Source organism: Struthio camelus, chromosome 3 (assembly GCF_040807025.1).
Source record: "Struthio camelus isolate bStrCam1 chromosome 3, bStrCam1.hap1, whole genome shotgun sequence".
Lineage (NCBI taxonomy): Eukaryota > Metazoa > Chordata > Aves > Struthioniformes > Struthionidae > Struthio > Struthio camelus.
In genome coordinates, this window is record NC_090944.1 from 129058995 (window position 1) to 129081055 (window position 22061).

Sequence of the window (22061 nt, forward strand, 5' to 3'; positions counted from 1 at the left end):
TCACCTAGAACATATTGCCCAGGATCACATCCAGACGGCTTTTGAATATCTCCAGGGAAGGAGACTCCACCACCTCTCTGGGCAACCTGTTCCAATGCTCTGTCACCCTCACAGCGAAGAAGTTTTTTCTCAGGTTCAGATGGAACTTCCTGTGGTTCCTGTGGCTTCTCAAATATATCAATAGCAAAAGGAAGACTAGGTAAATTGTGGGCCCGCTGCTGAATGGGTTGGGTGCCCTGGTGATGAAGGATACAGAGGAGGAAGAGCTGCTGAATGCCTTCTTTGCTTCAGTCTGTACTGCTAAGACCAGCCCTCAGGAATTCCAGACCTTGGAGACAAGACAGAAAGTCTGGAGAAAGGAAGACTCTCCCTTGGTCGAGGAAGATCGGGTTAGAGATCATTTGTGCAAACTTGACATCCACAAGACCACGGGCCCTGATGGGATGCACCACGAGTGCTGAGGGAGCTGGCGGATGTTATCGCTAGGCCACTCTCCATCATCTTGGAAAGGTCCTGGAGATCAGGAGAGGTGCCTGAGGACTGGAAGAAAGCCATTCTCACTCCAGCCTTCCAAAAGGGCAAGAAGGAGGAGCCAGGAAACTACAGGCCTGTCAGCCTCACCTCCATCCCGGGAAAGGTGATGGAACAGCTCCTCCTGGAGGTCATCACTAAGCATGTGCAGGACAAGAAGGTGATCAGGAGTCAGCACAAATTTACCAAAGGGGAATCATGCTTGACCAACCTGATAGCCTTCTCGGATGGGATGACTGGCTGGGTAGATGAGGGCAGAGCAGTGGATGTTGTCTGCCTGGACTTCAGCAAGGCTTTTGACACTGTCTCCCATCACATCCTCCTAGGTAAGCTCAGGAAGTGTGGGCTGGATGAGTGGACAGTGAGGTGGATTGAGAAGTGGCTGGATGGCCGAGCTCAGAGGGTTGTGGTGAATAGCGCAGAGTCAAGTTGGAGGCCTGTGGCTAGTGGTGTCCCCCAGGGCTCAGTCCTGGGCCCAGTCTTGTTCAATATATTCCTCAATGACCTGGAGGAAGGGACAGAGTGCACCCTCAGCAAGTCTGCTGATGATACTAAACTGGGGGGAGTGGCTGATACCCCAGAGGGCTGTGCTGCCATTCAGAGGGACCTGGACAGGCTGGAGAGGTGGGCGGAGGGGAACCTCCTGAAGTTCAACAAAGTCAAGCGCAGGGTCCTGCACCAAGGGAGAAATAATCCCATGCACCAGTACAGGCTGGGGGCTGACCTGCTGGAAAGTAACTCTGCCGAGAAGGACCTGGGAGTGCTGGTGGACAACAAGGTAAGCATGAGCCAGCCATGTGCCCTTGTGGCCAAGAAGGCCAATGGTCTCCTGGGGTGCACGAGGAAGAGCATCGCCAGCAGGTCGAGGGAGGTGATCCTGCCCCTCTACTCAGCCCTGGTGAGGCCTCACCTGGAGTACTGTGTCCAGTTCTGGGCTCCCCACTACAAGAGACATGGCACTCCTGGAGAGAGTCCAGCGGAGGGCTACAAAGATGCTGAGGGGACTGGAGCATCTCTCCTCTGAAGGAAAGGGTGAGGGAGCTGGGCCTGTTCAGCCTGCAGAAGAGAAGACTGAGGGGGATCTCATAAATGTGTACAAGTATCTGAAGGGAGGGTGTCAAGAGGATGGGGCCAGTCTCTCCTCCGTGGTGCCCAGCAATAGGATGAAAAGCAACAGGCACAAACAAACACAGGCAGTTCCGTCTGAACATGAGGAAAAACTTCTTCACTGTGAGGGTGACAGAGCACTGGAACAGGTTGCCCAGGGAGGTTGTCACCTTCCCTGCAGATATTCAAAACCCGCCTGGATGCAATCCTGTGCAATGTGCTCTAGGTGTTCCTGCTTGAGCAGGGGGGTTGGACTAGATATCTCCAGAGGTCCCTTCCAACCTTGGCCATTCTGTGATTCTACAGTCTCTTCTGTGAAGAAAATTCTTGGGAAAACCATTTCCAAGAGTACTGTATTGCTCTAATCACCTAGAAATGCAGGCATTGCACTACCCCAAACAGATAAACAGAAACAGAAAAGAGGGTCCAAAAGAGAAGGTTGCATAATTTTTACAGGAAAACTTGCTCTGTGGTTTAGTTACTAGTGAGCTGAACAAGTTAAGGCAGAATGTTTATTACAGAATGTTTTGAAAAGCATTACTCTTCAGATATATACCCAAATGTTAGAGACTGTTTGCAAAATAAACTGCAAAAGCACGTTACTGGATGTTAGTAAGATGTCTAATGCCTGAAAATGGGGAAAAAGATGAACTAAGATGCAAATGAAGAGTCAAGAGTGATAAAGAGTTTAAGAATATTATTACCCTTTAAATCAGGAACTCTTGGATTATCTGGGGAAAAGATGAATAACCGCAAAATTACAGTATGAGAAGAATCAACACTAAATTTCAGTTCAGGTAGGTAATGCTGTTTTATTGAGAATTCATGCAGTTACTAGTTCTAACTATAAAACTAATCACTATTAGGTACTTGTGACTATTTAATCTTCAGCTGAAAGGACCCCAAACACACTCTGCCATGATATAGCAGTGCTTGAAAGAGTTTGCTTCCCAAGAGAGAGGAAAACTGAAATGAATTATGCTACCATGACCAGAAGTCTAAAGGATGCATCTCGTCTTCATTAACTTTTAAAATCCATGTATAAATACTCTACTTAGTATTATTATCAGGATTTTTTTTTAAATGAAAGTTACAAAATTCTACTTACCTTAATGACAAATTTGCTAGATGCCATGATAGTTCAATGTAAACTGGTCCTATAAAAATATCAATTAAAAATGATCAGCACAAGAAAGAACTCAGATCTCTATGCCAAGCGACAAGGATATTTTTCATCTTGTCAATACTAAAAAAAAAACTAGTTGATTTTGTGAGTACTGCTGCTTTTCACACCTTATACTCCGCCAAGGAAAACTCTTACATAAAGAGAATTGCATAGCGACCTATCTTGTTTTCTTTTAATGAGCTTCATTACCATTCAGGTACAGAGCATCCAACACCTGAAAAAGAATACAGAACTATTTTTCACACCAGTACCGAGACACAGACAAACTAACCTTACTCACCCACAAGAAGCCTTTGGGAGAGCAGCAAACTGAACTTGGAAAATTACCCTAACTACTGTCTCATTCTCTGGCCCCTATCTGTATGGTTCCAGCCTGGTTTCTCTTTCAAAGTAATAGCTTTCAGCTAAAATTCCTTTGCATAGCTCAAAGAAAAAAAGAATAAGGAAGAAAAGAGGGAAAGAAAAACACATACACACAGAGATGGAAAAATAAAAATCCTGGAGCTACTTGTTTAAAAAAAAAAAATTAGCATATGAAATAATACTTGCTCTGTTCAACAGAGTCCTCAAACCTTTCATTCTCAGTGAAGCTCAGTCCCTCCTACCTCATGGAAACTCCATCCTTATTAATCTCGGGAGCCTACAAGCAGCCTGTCTATGTCCTATTGCATGCACCTCACCGGCCCTATAGAAATAACTTCCTCCATCATGCTCTCTTAACAGGAACTTTGCTTACTGCTGCTTGATGTTGCTAATTTCAGAATTAAGAAAACCATTCCCTACTTGCAGTTCTGATAACCAGCTGCATCAGAGTTTGAACAAGTTCAAAAACAAAGCAGAGGGTTTTTTTTCTTTTGAAACTATTGTTTCCGGTCAGCTTTTTGACAGAAGATCTACCTAGTATATTTATTTATTTAAATTTTATACTATTATACATATAACAGAAAAGTGACCCAAGCATTCTTTTCTCTGTACAAAAAGAAAACAAATTTCAGACATCCGCTTCTCCTTCTTATTCCAGTGTTTAGATTGCTTAATTTGAGTTACTGACTAAGGGGTACCCAGCTGCACAGATCCTGGCCCTGCCTCAGACCACTCCAGTTAGCTTAGGAAGAATCCATTCACCCTGAAAGCTAAACATGCCCTTCACTGGGTATGAGAGAAAAGTTCCAGAAACTCCTACTATTAAGAGACTCCACAATTAACATAATTCCTGGATCTTGAAATCTGTTCTACTCTCCAGGGGACAGTTAGATTTACAGATTTTATCAATATTGTTAATCACTAAGAACTTTTTTAGATGAACAATAGCCTCCCTCAAATGTCCACAGGTTTTAAGTAGGCTTGCAATTCAAATCATAGCTCTAGTCACCTTCTAAACAGATTTCAGTTTTTTAATTGCCTTTTTCCCAACTTACAACGCAGTTAGGGACACAGCACTGAAACTACTAGGGGAAGATCATCTCTCTCCACAATAATGGGAGCTAAATATTCATTTGTCAAAACATAATACAGTTGCTGAGCGGGAAGAATAGGTAAAAAATTTTCCAGCTAACGCCAAAGAGTTAGGATTCAGAAGAGACATGGAATGGGCTGATGGCACCATTTTTATACCTTTGAAAAATAGGGAATAAAAGGTTAAGATGTATACTGTTTTCACACAGTATGGGACCAAAGGCAACAGACAAGGAAGGGACCTAGACTGGAGAGAAAATCAGGTGAACAAGGGTCTCAGTACGCTGGCAGAAGAACGAGTACCCAAACACACAGCTCAAGCTTCAAAACCAAGGAAGCAGGCAAGCTCTTGTAGCTGCTGCCTGTGATATATGAACTGCAACAGAAAGCACACGGACAACAAAGTTGCCTTTTATGTTCTAAAACCTTCTAAAGAATTAGTTTCTTAATAAGCTAGAGAAGTCGGGACAATTTGGTAAGAGATAGTACAGGAAAAGAATATAAATGGAGAAACACATTCCAGTTTGTCACTGCATACGTCAAGTTACTGCAAATCACTCTGACAGAGATGTCAAAAATTCAGAATATAAGTCAGGTCAGCAAGGTCTCTGCCACGAACTACACTTAAATATTTCAAAATGCAGTCATTATCCCTATTTAACTTCAAAAAATTGTGAAACAGGATAAAGAACCACTGAAGAACTGCATAGCATAGCAGAGATAATTTTGATCTGAAAACTGACCAGCAATAGTTTTGAACTAAACAATTACTTGTGTGCAGTTTTTCCCATCCTAAACACCTAAGTGTTGAGACATGACATCTGAAAACAACTACATGAAAACGTGAAAGCAGCAAGACCACAATCCCACATCCTGGCTCAGAGAAAACTCCCAACGATTTCAATGATTTGCCTATATATAACGTCAATATCCAAGCAGTAAGAAACAGAAATAGTAAAAAGATCACAGTGAGAAGTAAACTAGCTTCTTATCTGTCTCTTTTATGTAACAAAGTATATTACTGTAACCAGATACAAATGATTTTGAACTGAGTTATTCTACAAGTAACTACTGAAAATGAAATTTAATATAATAAAAATTAATGCTTCCACTATGCTCTGAAAAGCTTAGAAACAGAGGATTCACATCTATTGTACCACATCAGCTACACAGTAAGAGTAAGCAGAGAGTAATACAAAGTAAATCAAGTTTTCAAATAAGAGCAACACACACAGAAGGTGGGATGCCATGCCATGCTTTCTGCCACATAAACTAGCATTCTCCCTCACACAAAATAGTCCTAGAAACTTTGTTATTTGAGTAAACTCTGTCAACTTTATTGACAACAATTTCCAGAAAAACAAAGTAGGGAACGGTGCTCTGGACCACTTGGAATATCACATCATTTGCTCTGTTTCAGTTCACAGTGGTAGTAAAGTGGAAGTAGAAGTAAACCTAGTAGAACTACTGTAAGAATCTTAGTAGAAAATAAAAACCTAGTAATGCTTGAAATAGCAGTCGCTAGAACTAGGTTGCAATAGAAGCTAAAACAAAATGGCAGCCAGCAAAGTGAAAACCAACTGAACTCTTCAGCTTCTTATATGGTGCACAACATCATATTACTAGCATTCAAGAACTCCACGGAAGGTGCATCATGCAAAAGTGAAAATCAAATAAAATACATAAAACATCTGTCAAAATACTACAAAACCTGGGTAACTATGACTCTTCAGATTCTCTTAAAAAAAAAAAAAAAAAAAAAACTTGCTTCCAAATTAACAGCGACATTTCAGAGCTTGTGTTTTTTATTTTATTTTAATAAAAGTTTAGTATCAGAGCTTTAATAATAATCCCTAGCTTTCCCCCTGAACCAAAAAGAAAAAAAAGGAAAAATAGGAAAAACAGTGGCAGAGAAATAACAACCAAATCTTAATTTGCTGTGGAGTATACCATCAACTAAGAGCTCCTGCAACAGCACCAGCGATATTAAATAAACTTTTAAAATATTTACACTGAATGACCTCTACCTTGGAATATGGTTAGCAAAAGCTCAGAATGATAGCATGCAAGGTAGTTTACCATATCCAGCCCAGAAAATGACATACATAGGAGCATAGGCAAGCTCCTATGTTCCTGGAAGCACGCGGCACATGACTCACAAGGTTGCTGCAGGCTTGTGAACTCAAGGACAATATTTGGACTGTTAATGTTTTATCACTAATTCTTACAGTAGCGATGATACGAATAAGAGTTGCAAAAAAACATACCAGAACATTACCTCCCCACCATACGCTCATGTCCCTCTTGAAAACAAACAAGACATGGGGATGAACCAGCTGATATTATTCTGGCATCACAAGACTTTCTTAGCCTAACTTTGCCACCCAGAACACTACTATTGCAACAAATATGCTACTGCAGTGAAAAAGGAGCTTTGGCAGACAAAAATTACTCTCCAAATCCAGTTTACAAAACTACGGAAGACAAAAAGATGTGCAAGGAAAATTGTCCTTGATTCAATTTCCACTGCATGCGAGTAAGCCAATTTTCTGACTACATCATCTTCTTCACTGGCAGTACACAGGAGGCAAAGGAAATACAGAAGACATAAAAGCTGTAAACCAATCTGTAAAACAACAAAAAGAATATGCCTAATGTGTCCATCAGGAAAATCACAGATCTGTCAGAGATGAAAAAAGATCAGAAACTCAGAGATCAAAAAGAAACCTAATAACAACAGGGAATGAGAAAACTACCTATCACTTTTACAAGAAAAGAAGCCGGCAACCCATGGAAAACTTAGCTTTGATATTTTCTATGTTGCAAAAAACATGAAAGGTAGCGAACTACTACAGCTGCTACTGTTTGGTGACAAAAATCTGTTTCCTAGAATACCGTATCTGTCACAAACTAATCTAAGCCTGAAAAGTAATTTGGGCATAAGGAAATGTGGAAATAAGCAAATACACTAGAAAAACTCCTCTCAGAAATTAGTCATATTAAAAAAAAAAAAAAAGTAAAAAAGAAGTCTAGACCTGGTATTTCAACACTCAAATTTCTGATGGCCAACCTATACAAGAAAGCAAAATCTAGGATTAAACACCTAGGTTCCCTTTAGCAAGAGTCAGACATGTTTCAAAAATGATGCAGTCTTTCTTTCCTAAATTTGAGGTTAAGTGGAATGGTGGAAACTCAGTAGAAGGCAGGAGATATGGCCTCTCAGAGAGCTAAGGTGTTTTTATTTTCTTTTTTTTTATTCGCTTAAATCAGCTTGTGAACAGTATCTTACCTTTGCAAAGAAGCTGCTTCCAGCGCTGAGGGAATTTGGAACTCACTGGGAATCAGGAACTGAAAACGCCAGCCACACAAAAGCCAACTTCTAATACTTTGGTAGCACTGCTGCAAACTTTTCACATTCTGCCCATTTTTGGGTGTCTTTATGTAAAAGGAGAACCAGGCACCTGGAAAAGGCAAAACTGAAAACTCAAATGCTAATTGAGGAACTCACTAAAACAAGCCATTATTAACAATTTTTCTAAGAGAGTAAAAATTAGGCAAACGTTAAACAGATTTTTTATGAACTCTCCAGACCTTAGATATTTGAGTTAAACCCTCTCCACTCTTGATTCAGGGCCCAGAGTTATTTATGGAAGCCAAATATCTGTGAATGTTCTTTTAGCATAATTACAGCTCTCATGCAGGAAACGCAGTATCTCGAAATCCTTTTCTTAAGGGTAGAGATTTAAGTTAGGTTGGGGCAGACATTCTCCATTTCTCCTCTTGAAGCTCAGCCAACATGCAGAAAGAGGCATGAGATTTACAGGGAAAAGGTAAAAAGAAAATCTCACTCAATGGTTTAGAGAGGAAAATATTTACCTAGCAATAATATGGAAAATTTGGGATATGGCTCTTACATACAGGATCTTTTCTGGGTTTTAATTCTAATCCCTTCCCCCACCCCCTATCTTATCATTTTATAGCACGCCAGAATTTCATAAGTCAAGACCCCCAGGTACATTAAGTTCTGAATCCATTCCTTCATCCAGTTCCTACTGCACGCACTAAAGTTCTCTTCTTCTGATCAAGGGAACATCAGTATTTAGTAAAGTGTAACACTCAGCAATACTCATATTTGATAAACTGTTTCTAGTTCTGGAAGGACACATCAGACTTTTCAAGCTTTCTTCTATTGTGATTCTTCAGGCCCACTCTTCCCAATTTGTCCACTTAACCTTTGAAAGCTACTATTCCAACAGGTTTGCATATTTTTACCTCATTGTTATCTAAACTCCTTCATTGATAAACTCCTAATTCATCTCTAAAGTTCAACAATATAAGAGCAAAAATATTATGCTTTCACCATGCAACTGCAGAGAACTACAGAAATTAGAAACTCTGAGAAACAACGTGCCCCTTGCAGATAGTTGCTGGTTATTTTGTTTTTATATTATAGAATGTTAAATCCCAACCATTCCAAGAAACAGAAAATTTTGTTATACTCCTTTCTGCATAGAGATTATACATTAAAAACATGTAATCTTTTGGTTGTAAACTTTGCAACCATACACAAAATGCATAAGCTTTACCTGCCTCTTGTTGAAGAACACCCACGTGTGGCTCACAGAGTCACAGCTGACAGTTTTTCACAAAAAAGTGCTTCAGGACAAAAAAAAAAAGATCAATTTTTTCCCCTTGCAGGAAATAAGATCATGCAATGACACATGAACACGACAGAAGATATTCCTGACAGTGACTCCAGGAGTGGAAGGAAAGAGGAGAAATGAGCGAGTAAAGAAAAGGTGGAGAACAGAATAAGAGTGGAGGATAGAGTAATTCTGAGAAGAGGCCAGTTAACTGGCATGGAAGGCTCTGGGTTTCTTGTTGCTATTTTGTTTGGGGGGGGGGGAGGCTTGGTCAGGGTACCCTCTACCTGCAGGAAGGCTCAGACAGCTGAATGAGCAAGTAATGCAGAGTGACTGCATTGGGAGTTATACAGAAAACGAAGATCAGATTTTCTTTTTTTAAGCCTGAGGGCTGATGATTTAGAGGGATGTATTTTGAAAACGGCAGCAGCAGATGAGGCAGCGGCAGCATAAGCGGCCGGGCCAGGAGGGGGGTGCCGGGGCGCAGCGGGGGCACCAGCCTGAGGCAAGTGCGCAGGGAACCGGCCGTTAAGACATCACCGAGACGGTTTATTTCTAGAGAAAAGCGAGACTGAAGCCCAGGTGCGGCCGCTTTCCACAAGCGGCCTCCCGAGCGAGAGGACAAGCGGGCGCCGGCTGCGCGGCCGCTCCATACTCACTCACATCGCACCTCCTCCGCGCTCCGCGCTGCACCCGCCACCAACGGTTCCAACGGCTCCTCTGCCCCCAACCAAGATGGCTACCGCGCACAAGCTTCTTCTCCCCTATCCAAAATGGCGGCCGGCTGTAGCCGCTACTTACCCAACTTTGCCCACACTCAAAATGGCCGGGAGGACAGTGGCTTGCGGGTGGCTAAGCCTGTACTTTTTTGTTTTTTGTTTCTGGTTTGTTTTTTTTTTTTTTAGAGAAGGGCAAGCGCCCTTCGTTGTCACGTGAGCAGAGCCGGGCCAATGGCGGGTGAGCTGGGACGTACGGCGTCCGGAGCCGCTGCCGTTACCCTCAGTTACCGTGACGTGCGGTGGAGGGAGGGAGGGACGGACGGAGCGCGAGGAGGCACTTCCGTGACGCGCGGAGGGCTTCGCTGCCGTTGCGGTTTAAACGCGCCGGTGGCCGCGCGAGGCGGCCGAAGCCGTTGGCGCGGCCGCGGGCGGTGGGAGCGGTGGCCGCGTCGGGCGGCCGCGTCTTCGCTAGGGCCGCTCCGTGCCCGGCGGGGGCTGCGGGCCGGCTGCCGCCAGAGCCGAGGTGAGCGCCAGGAGGGCTCCGGGCGTGCGCGGTGCAAGGTCGCCCCGGCAGGGCTGGGCCGCGGGGGTCGTGTCACCTTTGGGCCGCGCGGAGCGAGGGGACCCCCCCCCCCCCCCACACACACACCACCCTCCGGAGCCGGCACCCTGCTGGTCGCACTTACCGCAGGAGCGCGTAGTTGTGAAGGCCGCCTCTGTCCTGCGCCTGGAGCGGTGCGGTAAAGGAGTGAAGTCCCCGTAGCGTGATGGAGACCGAGCCGGTAGCGCACGCTGCCCCTGTGAGGAAGTGAAGGGATTCAAACTGGTTAAGAGCATCCGCTCTGCGGCTTGCATCTTTGTGGCTGTTAAAGGAAGGGGTTATTTTGATACAAAATTTGAGCATATGCTTCCCCCACCCCCCCCATAATAGTAGGTACTTCCTAACGAAAACGTATGGAAAGTAGGATCTTGCGTGTTGCTACTTTTTACATGCGGATGAATTTATTATTTTTTTTTGTACTGATACAGTAGTAACTTCTAAAAAGCAAGGATAAAGAGATATGGTAGTTAGGCATAAGTGCCTACAAAAAGCGATGTCAGAAGTACAATAAGTTGTTTGACGTACGAGTTAAGACTTCCATATTATGTGCTCTGTTAGTCATCTGTTTCTCTTAACTATGGACAAATTGGGGTAGTTTAAAACTACTTTATGTTTAGACTTAGTCTTCAAATATTTGCCATCTGAAGCACTAACGTTAGTAGTTAGACATAACAAAGTACTTAACAAAGCTTTAAGATTTAGCGCTCTGAAGTTTGAAGCAAATATAGCAATTAGCATTTCAAGATGTCTGAACTGTTATTTTTAAAGCCTCCTTTTTTTTAAAGTTCACAAAGTAAGGCTTTATTGTGTCACTTTGCTTTTTAATTTTTTGTTGCACTGTAATGATACTGATATTCAGGTTTATCTGTTCTGTGCTAGTACAGTAGAGGAACAAAGGATTTTTAGGATATTTTTAAAATAATAAATTATCTTTACCTAGGTAGATGCGAGTTTACAATGGGTCTTAAAACCTTCTGGAAGGACTACAAAGTTCTGATTGTTATGGGAACTAGCCTTGGGCTGGTACACTGGGGGTGGTTTCACATCAAGTCCAGTCCTATTTTCCAAGTGAAGACAGAGGAGGACTTTGTTCCAGAACCTGGGATTGTGGCATACGTGCTGCGAAATGAACACAAAAATAAAGAAAAATAGCAGTAATGCTGTGTATTATGGGTAAGTTTCCTAATTAGTTGCATCTTTGTCTTTGAGAAAATAGATGAGTCTGTGAAATCAGAATTTTCTGACAGATGCAGTCCTGCTGCTCTGGTCGTAGTCTGAGACATGTATTCTTTTCTGAAACTTAGTTAACCTGGTAGTTGTATAGACCTAAAAATACATCATCCATCTTCTCAAAAATTACTGCTAAATCCTGTGTGATAGGAGCAATTAAGTTTTGTCATTCTATGTCATAAAGTTTTTTAAAAACAAACAGAAAACCTCATGACTTACCAAGTCAAGTTCGAGTCAGTTCCAGGAGTCCAACTTGTAAGGGCAGTGTTGCAGACCAAAACTACCCGGAAATAATGGTGACTTCCCATAGTAATATAGTCTGTGTTGTTATAGTAGTGATAGCCGTTACTATTTCAGAAAAGGCAAGGCTATTAAGTATTAGAGAGGCTTAAATACTGCAGTGACTATGTATAAATGTATTAATAGAAATAAGTAGTTTTGTTTAAGTATATTCAGTACAAAGTTAAAGGCTTTTTTGACTTTTGAGAACAGTTACAAGTCACCTTCAATCATAAGCACCAGTATGTGCTGCAAACTCTTGGCTCTGTTGAAGGGTACGTTAAAACGACTACAGGAATTCAAATGAGTTCAGAATTAATTTCATGAAATTATTCCTTTCTGCAGCTTTGCTCTTGTCATTGAGTAGGATATCAAGTTTTTTTCCCTCACTTAATAATTATTAAAATCCTTAAGCCCCAGCAGTTGTCCCTTAAGTTTTCTCTTTGGCTTATGCAATATTTATATTTAACCATTAAGGGTTAAGGACGTTAAGTCTCTCTTTGAACGTACTGATTAAATGGCATTTTACACACACATCCAGAACGTAATGTGCCTAGCATAAACAGTCAAAGACATTTACTGCTGTCCAGTAACATTTTTCTGTATCATTACTAGCAGTGGTCAGAATGAAATTTTACGAAATCCTAGCATGCAGTCTACTCATGCTGCACTTCATGCCTGAAAAGTGCTACCGTGGTATGTCATCATACATGATGATAATTAAGATATTAGCGTTATATTTATTCCTTAGTGTTTCCAATATGCAAGTTATCAGTGTTGCTAGATTGTTGGATGCTCCTTATTTTTAAAATGGCATCACTCGCCTTTCCTTATTCGTTCTGAAATTCATCCTGAAATGCTGGATTTTAGAAATATTAAAGGAATGTAATTACACTTTGATTGGTACTATAATAAAGCAGCTGTTTTATTTTTTTTTAAGCAATTGCCTTAACATGATCACACCCCTGACAGTCACATGGAACAGGATATCTGTAGTGAAAGCTATTGAATACCAAAAGGGCAGATGGTTGAGACATAGTTAAAGATGTAAAATACTTTTTAACATCATAGTTAAATACTTTTTAATTTAAAATATCCCTTTAAACTCTGAAGTCTTTAAAAGAGAGCTGAAAAAAATTAAATTTATTTATGCTAGAAGTTTTTCGGGTAAGAAACCCTTCTTTCAGAGGCAAAGAGTTTTAAAAGTTGTTTGAACATTAACAGCTAATGTTTCTAAACATTAGATAGAAACATTTTGCTTCTAAAGTTGTTCCCTGGGAAGCGGAGCTGAGTATTTCAGTTCTTTTTTTCTGCAGTAAGAAGAGCTTAGTGGCACTATAACCTTGCATTTTCATACAATTCACTGTGGTTTATAGCAGCCTGCTCTTTACAGACCTAAAGGTAAGACAGTATACAAACTGGAGGTCAGAATTGAAGATGTTAATTGACAGAAATGCGTAATTTGTGTACCAGCTGCTTGTATTATATATAACATTGGTAGGTTTTCTCAATTAAATAGCGCTGTAGTTTGGTATTTGTTAGTGCATATGTGAGTTTTTAATGGAAAATAGAATGACAGTTCATGCTATGTAAGTAACATTGTTGTGAGATTACACTAATATTTTCATGTTATGTTTATTGTAGGTATAATTGAAGCTTTTCATTGGTGAATGCTACAGAAAGAAGAGATGAAAACTAGCTGGAGTAGGAAGAACTTTCTGCTCGTGGCAGGACTGTCGCTTATAGGCGTCCACATTGGTAGTACGCTTGTAAACTTAGTTGCAAAAAAATCTGTTCACTCGCATTCGGAAATTAAAAAAGATCGTCGTGAATGAGATAGCCTTCTGCTGCCGTTACATATTCATTTCACAATAGTATTTACGCTAGATTTTAAAAGGTGTATGATGAACAGCTAAATGAAAGTAGTTGTTATACTGTATGTACTATATCACATTTAAAATAGTAATTCCTGGCTGTAAAGAATAAAAATGTACCACTTAAAATTTTAAAAGTGCTATGAATTTGAGATTGAAGTGAAAATGAGATCTAATGTTTCATTGGCCAGAATTAAAATCTTATTTTGAAAATGTCTCGTGTTGAAGCTAAAAAGCCTTCATTATGTGTTAGTGAACCTTTAGCTGAAGATACGGTTCATCAGTCACTGTCTGTGCTAAGTGGTATATTGAAATCTTGCTATGGTCCTGCTGGTAGGCTCAAACAGCTCCACAATGGTATGGGAGGATATGTTTGTACAACTTCACAGTCTTCAGCTGTACTCCGTTGTCTCTCTGTCAGTCATCCTATATTAATGGTTCTGACAGCCTCTGTACAGAATCATATATCCCGCTTCAGTGACTGTGGCTTATTTACTGCCATTCTTTGCTGTAGCTTGATTGAAAACTATAAAAGGATAAACTTTGCGTCTTGTACTGTTATTAAAATAAGCAAACATCTTTTGAGCTTATGTACTGACTACCTCAAATCTGAGGCCTGTGGTTGTCGAGTGTCCGTGGATTTCGGCAATCTTGAGACTCTTCTTTGTTTGGTACGTAGCGTTTTAACAAGCAAACCTGCTTGCATGCTTAATAAAACAGAAGTTGATCATCTGACCACACTGACTGTAAAGGCTTTTTTGCTTACTGTTCCATGTCATGTTGAAACTAATCCTGTTTTAGGGAAGTGTATAATAGTGCCTGTGAAAGGTAGAAGAGTTGTGGATTCTATGGTTTTTCCTGGACTACTGCTTGAAACACCAGAAACTCAACTGGCAAAACCACTATCTGTCAAAAGAATTTCTTCAAACATTATCAAGGTAGCACTTTTCTGTGTGTCTATGTCAGGAGACCTTTTCAACCCTGAAGAAGGAAGTATAACAGTCCATCATGGGATTTCTCTAGAAATGTCAGAACTGGATCAGTTACTTAATGTAGGAAAGCAGTTGGTTAATGATGAGATTGGCCTTGTAGTGTGCCAGAAAGTTATCCATCCATCCTTGAAACAGTATCTGAAAGAAAATCACGTCGTCACTGTAGACAGAGTTGGACTATCTATGATGGAACCCCTGAGTCAAATGACAGGTAACAAGTGAATTTTAGATGAGAAACAAATATTCTTAATGTTTGTCTCATAATAAAAATGTACAAAATATGCAGTGAGTGAAATAGGTTAGTGTGGTTGCAGAGTAAGGTTTCTTTTTTTTTTTTTTTTTTCCTGCCTTAGCTGTAGAGTAAGAGTTGCTATTCTCTTCTAGTTTGAAAACCTTTTTTCTAAGATGGTCAGTTTTGTGCTGACTAGCTGTAATGATGACATAAGTGCACATGAGTACTGCTTGCTGCTCAATGAATGATAGAAATTGGCAGATGTAGATCATTTTTAAACTCCATTTAATGAGAATGATGAAGTTACTACTTTTATCATGAACTGTCACTAAATGTTACAATTAGAAAATATTATGTTGGTTTCTGCTAAAGACTTCTACATCTGCTAAAGACGTGAGCGTACCTTGAAGAACATATACCATTTAAAAATCCAAGAGAGCAAAAAATAACTTCATGCCTTGTGAAATGCAACAGACAGCTATTTTGATTGACGGTAATACATGCTGTTCTTTGCTTTTCTTAATCAAACAGGTTCAAAGCCTATAGCTTCCGTACATTCCTTCTCTCCCAGTTGTTATGGCAGTTTGAAGGATGTGTGCACTGAGAGTTTTGCTTCAAAACATTTTGTGCATCTAATTCCTAATGACACACTTGTCTGCTGTTTGATGCTCTGTAACAGAAATGAAACCACATGGGATGAATTGAAGGTAGGCAAGTTTTCCTGAAATATTCCATAAAAACACATACTTTTATTGGGGGGAAAAAAAATGAAAGAGGGTAATGAACTGTATACAGACAGTGAGGTTAGAAAAAACATTTGAGTGCCTTAATGGAGCTTACTTAGAATTTAAGTACATAACTTCTAAAGAGGAATTCAGAAGCTACCTCTTCCTGGAATTATAAGAACCCTGAAGCGCTCATGTTCATTTCATGCCTCTATTTTAATCGTGGAAGTCATTTAGAGACGGAAGCATTTTTCACCTGTTTTTGAGGCCAGTCCTGGAGAAACACTTATATTCTCATCACTTGATATATGAGTGCACAAGGAAAAATTGCCCAGGAGAGGGTTTGCAGCAGCAACACCTGCAGCTGTAGTCAAGCATAGCTCTGCATTGTATAGTTACTCTAAAAGTGGTGGTGTTACTGTTTGAATTTTATAAAAAATTTCCTTTTATGAAAAGGAGTAAGATACAGCTATTTCACTTATGCTTTTCAATGCAAAGTATGGACAAATGAACACAATTTTTCATGAAATAAGCATGTTGGAAATCCCTCAGCAGGCCTACATTCACACTTAATTCAACTTTACAAAGTATATCCCAGAAATTACTGGAAATTTTGTTTCAATAGTGTTTTGTTTAATGGGAAATACTACTAATTATGGTATGTGTAATGACAAATTCATATGGTTTTCAGCGTGCCTATGAAGCTGCAGAGCATGTGTTACAGTTAACAATCAAGGAACCTCTTGCCCTGTTAGGGGGTGGCTGTACAGAAACTCACTTGGCTTCGTACGTAAGACACAAGGTACGTAAGGCCTTGCAAGATTATTTAAAGCCGCTTAACGTACTCAGGCCACAAGAACTTAGTTTATGTAGAATTACCATTACACTTAAAATACTTGTTTTCAATGTACTAAATTAATAAATGTTGCACTTTTATTCTCTAAAAAACTAATATAAAACAACATTTTTGAAGCACTTGGTGCTAATGATCTCTATTTTAGTTTTAACTCTCATTTTAGTTTTGCTGTATTTGTATTCCTGAGTGTCACTTTAGGTATCCATTAATTATAGGAAGTGTTCATTTTTTTTCATGTATTTAACAAAATAAAAACGTGTAGAATTTTTGTATTGTGCTAGTCATGCAGAACTCAACTCTGACTTGTCTAGAAATCTTTACTATCGGGAAAAGCCATCACATTAACAATTTTTTTAGTTGACTGATGTGAAGTGTCTGTTTAAAACATGCAACAGTATTATATGGGTTTGATAAAGTTATCTACTTCTGTAAAAGACTTTTCTAATTTTCTGTTGGTTTTTCTCTTTTGTTTTTTAGAGTTGTAATCTGTCGACTAGCAGTTTTAAAGCTATAGATTGTTCTCAGACACAATACCAATTGGTTGCTGATGCCTTTTGCCGCTCACTGGAGTCTGTAGCTTGCTCTCTGAATCATGATGATGGAGACGTTTTTGCAGACATGGTTTATGGACACTGCTGGTTTGTTCCGTCAGGTTTTTCTTCCGTCTCTAACTGGTCAAATTTAGTTTCAAAATGTGGCTGTGGGATTAACAATAACACTCAGAATCTCGACTGGAGGATTTTGCAAAGCCATTTTAGCTCTCCTGTTCTTCAGAGCTGCCCTAAAGAGCCTTCAGTAAAAGCTACTGACTTTCTGACATTGGATTGTTTTGCTGCAAAGTGTAGTGGCTTACAAGTAGCTGTGGAGACAGCCAATCTGATTTTAGATCTCTCCTGCATAATTGAAGATCAAAATTAGTTCTCTTCTTGTGTGAATTGCATTGCCCAGCAAGCTGCTTACTTGAGAGCAGGGTAATAGATAACATGTTAAGATAAACTTAGGAGCAGTCGGAGCATGGACAGCAGACAGAAATCTAAATTGCCAACAACATTTAAATTAAGTACTTTTCTGATTCTTAGTCTACTGTGCCTTGTAGCCTTTTCTTTTTTTTTTCCCCTGTTAGAAGCTGCTAAACGATTAGCCAAGTACACAGCGAATCACAGTAGCGTGTGACTTAGAGTATTCCAAGTAGTATATTCAGGCAAGTGAATAACACTTCAAAAATTATGAGTTTCTCGCATGCTTCCAGGAGATTTGATTGTGCTCTTTCAATATATTTAGTGCTGAATTTAAGGTGACCCGCTTGATGTTCTCCCTATATTATGCAAGTGTTGAATGTCTGTTAGCTCTGGTCTCTTCTGAGGAATGTAGAAAAATTTGAGTTGCTGAGAAAACATCTATGTAATGGATTAGACTCTGTAGCCTCAACAAAAGCTTTACGCATTCAAACGGACCGTCATATTGCAACAAGACATTTATCGTTGGTAATTTTAATTTTGTAAGTAAAAAGTGAAGGCTTTCCTTGGCAAATATCTTGAGCCACTTGTCTTATTTTCAAGTTTTGTTCTGAAGATCTTATCACCACATGCTATATATGTTTGCTGTTTCTAAATTGCTGCAAAATTTTCAAATCATATAAGCAACTTATTTAGCAAGTTATTAAAATTCAGCCTGAAGATCTTAAGGTAGCAGGTAATGGAAGACTTGAAAAGAAATGGCAGACTGACTGTGGCAGGGAAAAAAAGACTTTTGTATGGTGGAATTTCATTGTTTTATGTGGAATACATGGCAATTTATAAATAATGATATTTCTGTCATCTTAACCAAAGGTTCAAGTAAGAGTGTCCCACTTACCATTCAGTTAACTCCTTGACTATGCATAGCTTCTTTACTTTTAATGAAGTAAGGCTTTAAGCTGCTAAGGCTTATTTTGATCCTTAAATAGGGCTATAGATTGAGTGGTTGAAACTTACCTTTTCTCATTTCAGCTTGCATGCAAGATCAAAAGGGGTGTTACAGTTTCTTCCTTAAATTCTTTTTTTTTTTTAACCTCTTTTCTTCTCGCTCTTGGCTTTCAAACACAAGGGTCAAGTTGTTGATGACATACCTTTCCTCAAAGGAACTGAATTACTCACAGACTAATCTGCTTATTTGTTTCCTGGTGTCCTAAGTTTTTTGATATACGTACTGAATATAAAGAGTGAAATTCTGTTTTGTATAACTCAGTTTTGAAATATGTAATTAAAAATACATCTTCTCAGACCTTTTTGCATCATCCTTTTCATTTTTAGGAGTATAAAATTCATTTTATCACTAGAAAGAATGTGAGGCTATTTATCTCTTTATGAACTGGAGTTATTGCTTCAGTGCTATAAGACATCAATTGGGAATTTGTGAAAAAAATATTACAAGTGGTTAAAATGGAGACTATTTAAATTTGCTTAATAAAAAGAATGTTTTCATCTGTAGATCCTCCTGTGTACAATGAAACGTATGAAAACATCAGGAAAAATGGAGCTAAATGATGATATGTATTTTACAACACAGAGGAATCTTGCTGATACTTTGGCTAATGATGAGTCTCTAACACAGAGTACCAAATTAGAGTATTTTACTTTCCAAAATAGCAGCTTGTCATGCAGTGCAAAATGTTGAGTTTAGTGAGTACGGCTGTTAAGTGAAAATTAAAGCAATATTTAAGTAGAAGTAGTTGCTAGTGTCCACTTGTCTCGGTATCTAAAGATCAGTTCACAGCCACTGTAAAACAACTGAGTTGCCTGTAAATCTATCCTTGTTTTTTTTTTGCCTTCACAGTTTTAAGAAAATCAGAATAGTTAGAATATTGTGAAAGCATCTGGAAAACTTAGCAAAATGTAGCATGTTGTTGTCTAAAATATTTTAATAATAGCAAAATAAAGTGTAAGCTCTCTGAGGTAGAGAAAATCTTTGGTTAGATTTAATTTTTGATGAATAGGTAAAAAAAAATCACATAGACCTGAACCAAACAAAGAGTCTTTCATGTGTAAATATGGTTTTAATAACAAATTTTAATCTCCAATGTGCCTGAAAAGAAGGATGAACGAGCATCTAGCAATCCATCTTACAGACAGTTTTGTTCAGTTCTCAGTTTTGCTACAGTGTTCCTATAGCTTTTAGTGGGTAACTTAGATATCCAGCTTTGGATATTTTTCTGAAATGCAAGTAAATGGGATTTTGATTCTGAAAATAAGAGCAGCACAAAAATAACTTTGCTCCGCTCCCATGTTTCTTGGGAAAATTTACTTGCAAAAAGGGCCATTTCTTCCCTGTATTTTGGGATTGAAAGAACACAGGCATTTCACTAAAGGAACTTTGCCCAGGGTTTACATAGGCTCCTTGAAAACTAATCTATTAGGAAAACCTCCCCTGCGCTCCCTACATAGGCCTTCTGGTTCACTTTTTTTTTTTTTTTTAAACCCTCTGAAACTCCAGGAGCATCATATTACTGTAACTAACAGTAGCCTAATTCATTGCCTTATACTTCTCTGGATGCACACTGAAAATGTGAATTTATGGCCATATACAGGAATGGATGAACCTGAAGTATAAGCGTTGTCAGACACCTCAGCAATTCTTACTGCATCATGTATTACTTCGGAGTGTGCACTCTACATATATTTTAGACCAGATCCTTATATCATGCTGATTGATGCAGGTCCTCAAAGACAGGGTAGAGATAGATTTACGAGCTTGGGAAACCTAACTTTGCTATTGGTAGGATGATATTGATTTTTGGGTGTTTGGGCATTTTCTAGACTAACCAACCCTTACAGTATTTGATCTCTCCATGTAAGGGAAGAGAGAATTTATTGTTGCCAAAGCTTGTAAGAAAATACTGTTTGAAGAGTCACAAGCACAGCAGAGTGTCTGTGAGACAGAATCCACCTTATCCAAAAACTGTAATTTTAAGCTTTACTTGTGTCCTTAGTTTGCTGTGGTGAGCAGCAAAAGGTAGTATTTGTCACGTTTTCAGCAGCACCATGTGAAGTCATATAAGTACTATACTCTTCAATCTCAGGAAAATCAATATCTGTATATGAGTCAGTCAATGCCATAGGAGGAGCTTTTTAAAATTGGGTTCGCTTTTACTACTGTTCTGAGACCAAGATGAAGAAATAGTCTGTTTTTATTGCAAGCTTCCAGCATGCTTATAATCTGTGCAGACAGGCTTTGTGAGAAGACAGTTGCTAACCACTTTACAATATATTTCTTTATTTCTAGAACTTGAGTATCTTTAACCGGAGCTAATACAAGAGCTTATTTATGCTTGCTCATCAGCAAAGAGTGATTGCATAATACAGTTAACTTTATGGCCAGTAACACTCCAATCTTAACTTCACAGTTACAGAATACCTTTACTTCTTGTCTACATATGTTGTTCTGTAGAAATTAATCACACATAGTACAAACCCAAAAGTGTATACAGATTTATTCTTCAAGCTGGAAGCAGAAATAGGCTTGCAGCATATGTAGACGTAGCCACAATGTCTTCAGCTCATACACTAAAAAAGTTGATTGCAGAATAGGTTCCAGCATTGGGCAGACTACTTTGAATCATTAACTCTGGTGACTTCTATTACTTTTGACCTAGTTTACATTAAGTATATGCAAATAGTCTGTAGACATACCTGCTGCAGACTTTTATTTTTATACCATACTATTAACATATTCTTTATAAAGTTGAAGTTTTGAATCTCCTTGCACACCAAAACCTTTTGTTCAGACTTCAGCATGTATCTTGAAGGCCACAGCTGTGTCTAGTCTGGGTTCTCCAGATTGACTACTAGTATCTTTGTTATTTTCTATTCTGACAGAAAATAGCTTTCAAGTACACATTAAATACTAGTTCTTACTATTACAACGCTATTACATGTTGTCCACTAAGCATTTGCTTGGCAGCATACCACAACATAACAGCTGTTCTTTATCTGTAGCTTTCTTGCTTTATTTGATATGATCAAGACTTTTACAAACAGAGAAGCTAGACAACCCCTTCTTAATCTTTAATAGCCATCCTTAGTTACTCCAGTCTGTTATGCCTGGTGAGTATGGGGGTAGAGAAAATAAGAGAGGGGAAAAACTGGTTTACAGTTTGTAGCAATGACTCAGCTAGACTGAGTCATCACTGCTTCTGTATGAGACTAAGAGGATCCTCTGCTAATAAATAGTATGCTCAAGAGCTGCAACCGAGTGATTTTTCAGGGAATAGTAGAGGCTATTGCAGTTTTATTACTTGGAAGAGTTTGTGAGGTGGAGAGACAGAACTGAGAGTATCACTATACCCTAAAGTATTACTCGTTGTTAATATGTGTCAGTGGATACTAAGCTTTAACAGGGTTTGTGGTAGGGTTATTAGTAGGGTGAGGAATAGGGAGCAGGGAGAGGTTTGAGAACCTAAAGCCTCCAAAGTCTCAATATCCGTGGGACTTGGCACATTCCAGGGAATTCCAGGACCTCAAAATCAGTGTAAGTTGCCTAAACTGATGCACTGTGTCCCCCCAGAGTTAGGAAGGCGCTAGAGTTAGGGATAGGACATGTACGGCACAGATGCTGCTTTCCTGGGTAATCTGCAAGTACCAAAGAGAAAGCGTA

General features: G+C 39.3%; 2 protein-coding genes across 26 annotated transcripts in view; one reads left to right on the forward strand and one right to left on the reverse strand.

Annotated features, from left to right (window-relative positions):
- The window catches only part of SLX4IP (SLX4 interacting protein), a 108990-nt gene extending 98542 nt beyond the window's left edge, over positions 1-10448 (reverse strand). For 2 of the 25 annotated variants that reach the window (XM_068940268.1, XM_068940266.1), the window contains exons 1-4: positions 9586-9682; positions 8866-8935; positions 7569-7740; positions 2747-2795 (exon numbers count right to left, since the gene is read on the reverse strand). In XM_068940268.1, the coding sequence (XP_068796369.1) occupies positions 2747-2773 (27 nt within the window). In that variant the 5' untranslated portion in view covers positions 2774-2795; positions 7569-7740; positions 8866-8935; positions 9586-9682. Of the gene's footprint in view, positions 1-2342; positions 2370-2746; positions 2796-7568; positions 7741-8865; positions 8936-9581; positions 9940-10327 lie in introns of those variants that run through there. The other 23 variants (XM_068940256.1, XM_068940246.1, XM_068940247.1 and 20 more) reach the window with 21 other exon arrangements.
- Positions 10449-11186: 738 nt separating this feature from the next.
- On the forward strand, positions 11187-18692 carry MKKS (MKKS centrosomal shuttling protein). Its single transcript, XM_009673987.2, has 5 exons — positions 11187-11415; positions 13396-14828; positions 15381-15556; positions 16266-16376; positions 16908-18692. The coding sequence occupies exons 2-5, from the start codon at positions 13838-13840 to the stop codon at positions 17346-17348; spliced, it is 1719 nt and encodes a 572-aa protein (XP_009672282.2). The 5' UTR covers positions 11187-11415; positions 13396-13837; the 3' UTR covers positions 17349-18692.
- Positions 18693-22061: the final 3369 nt, after the last annotated feature.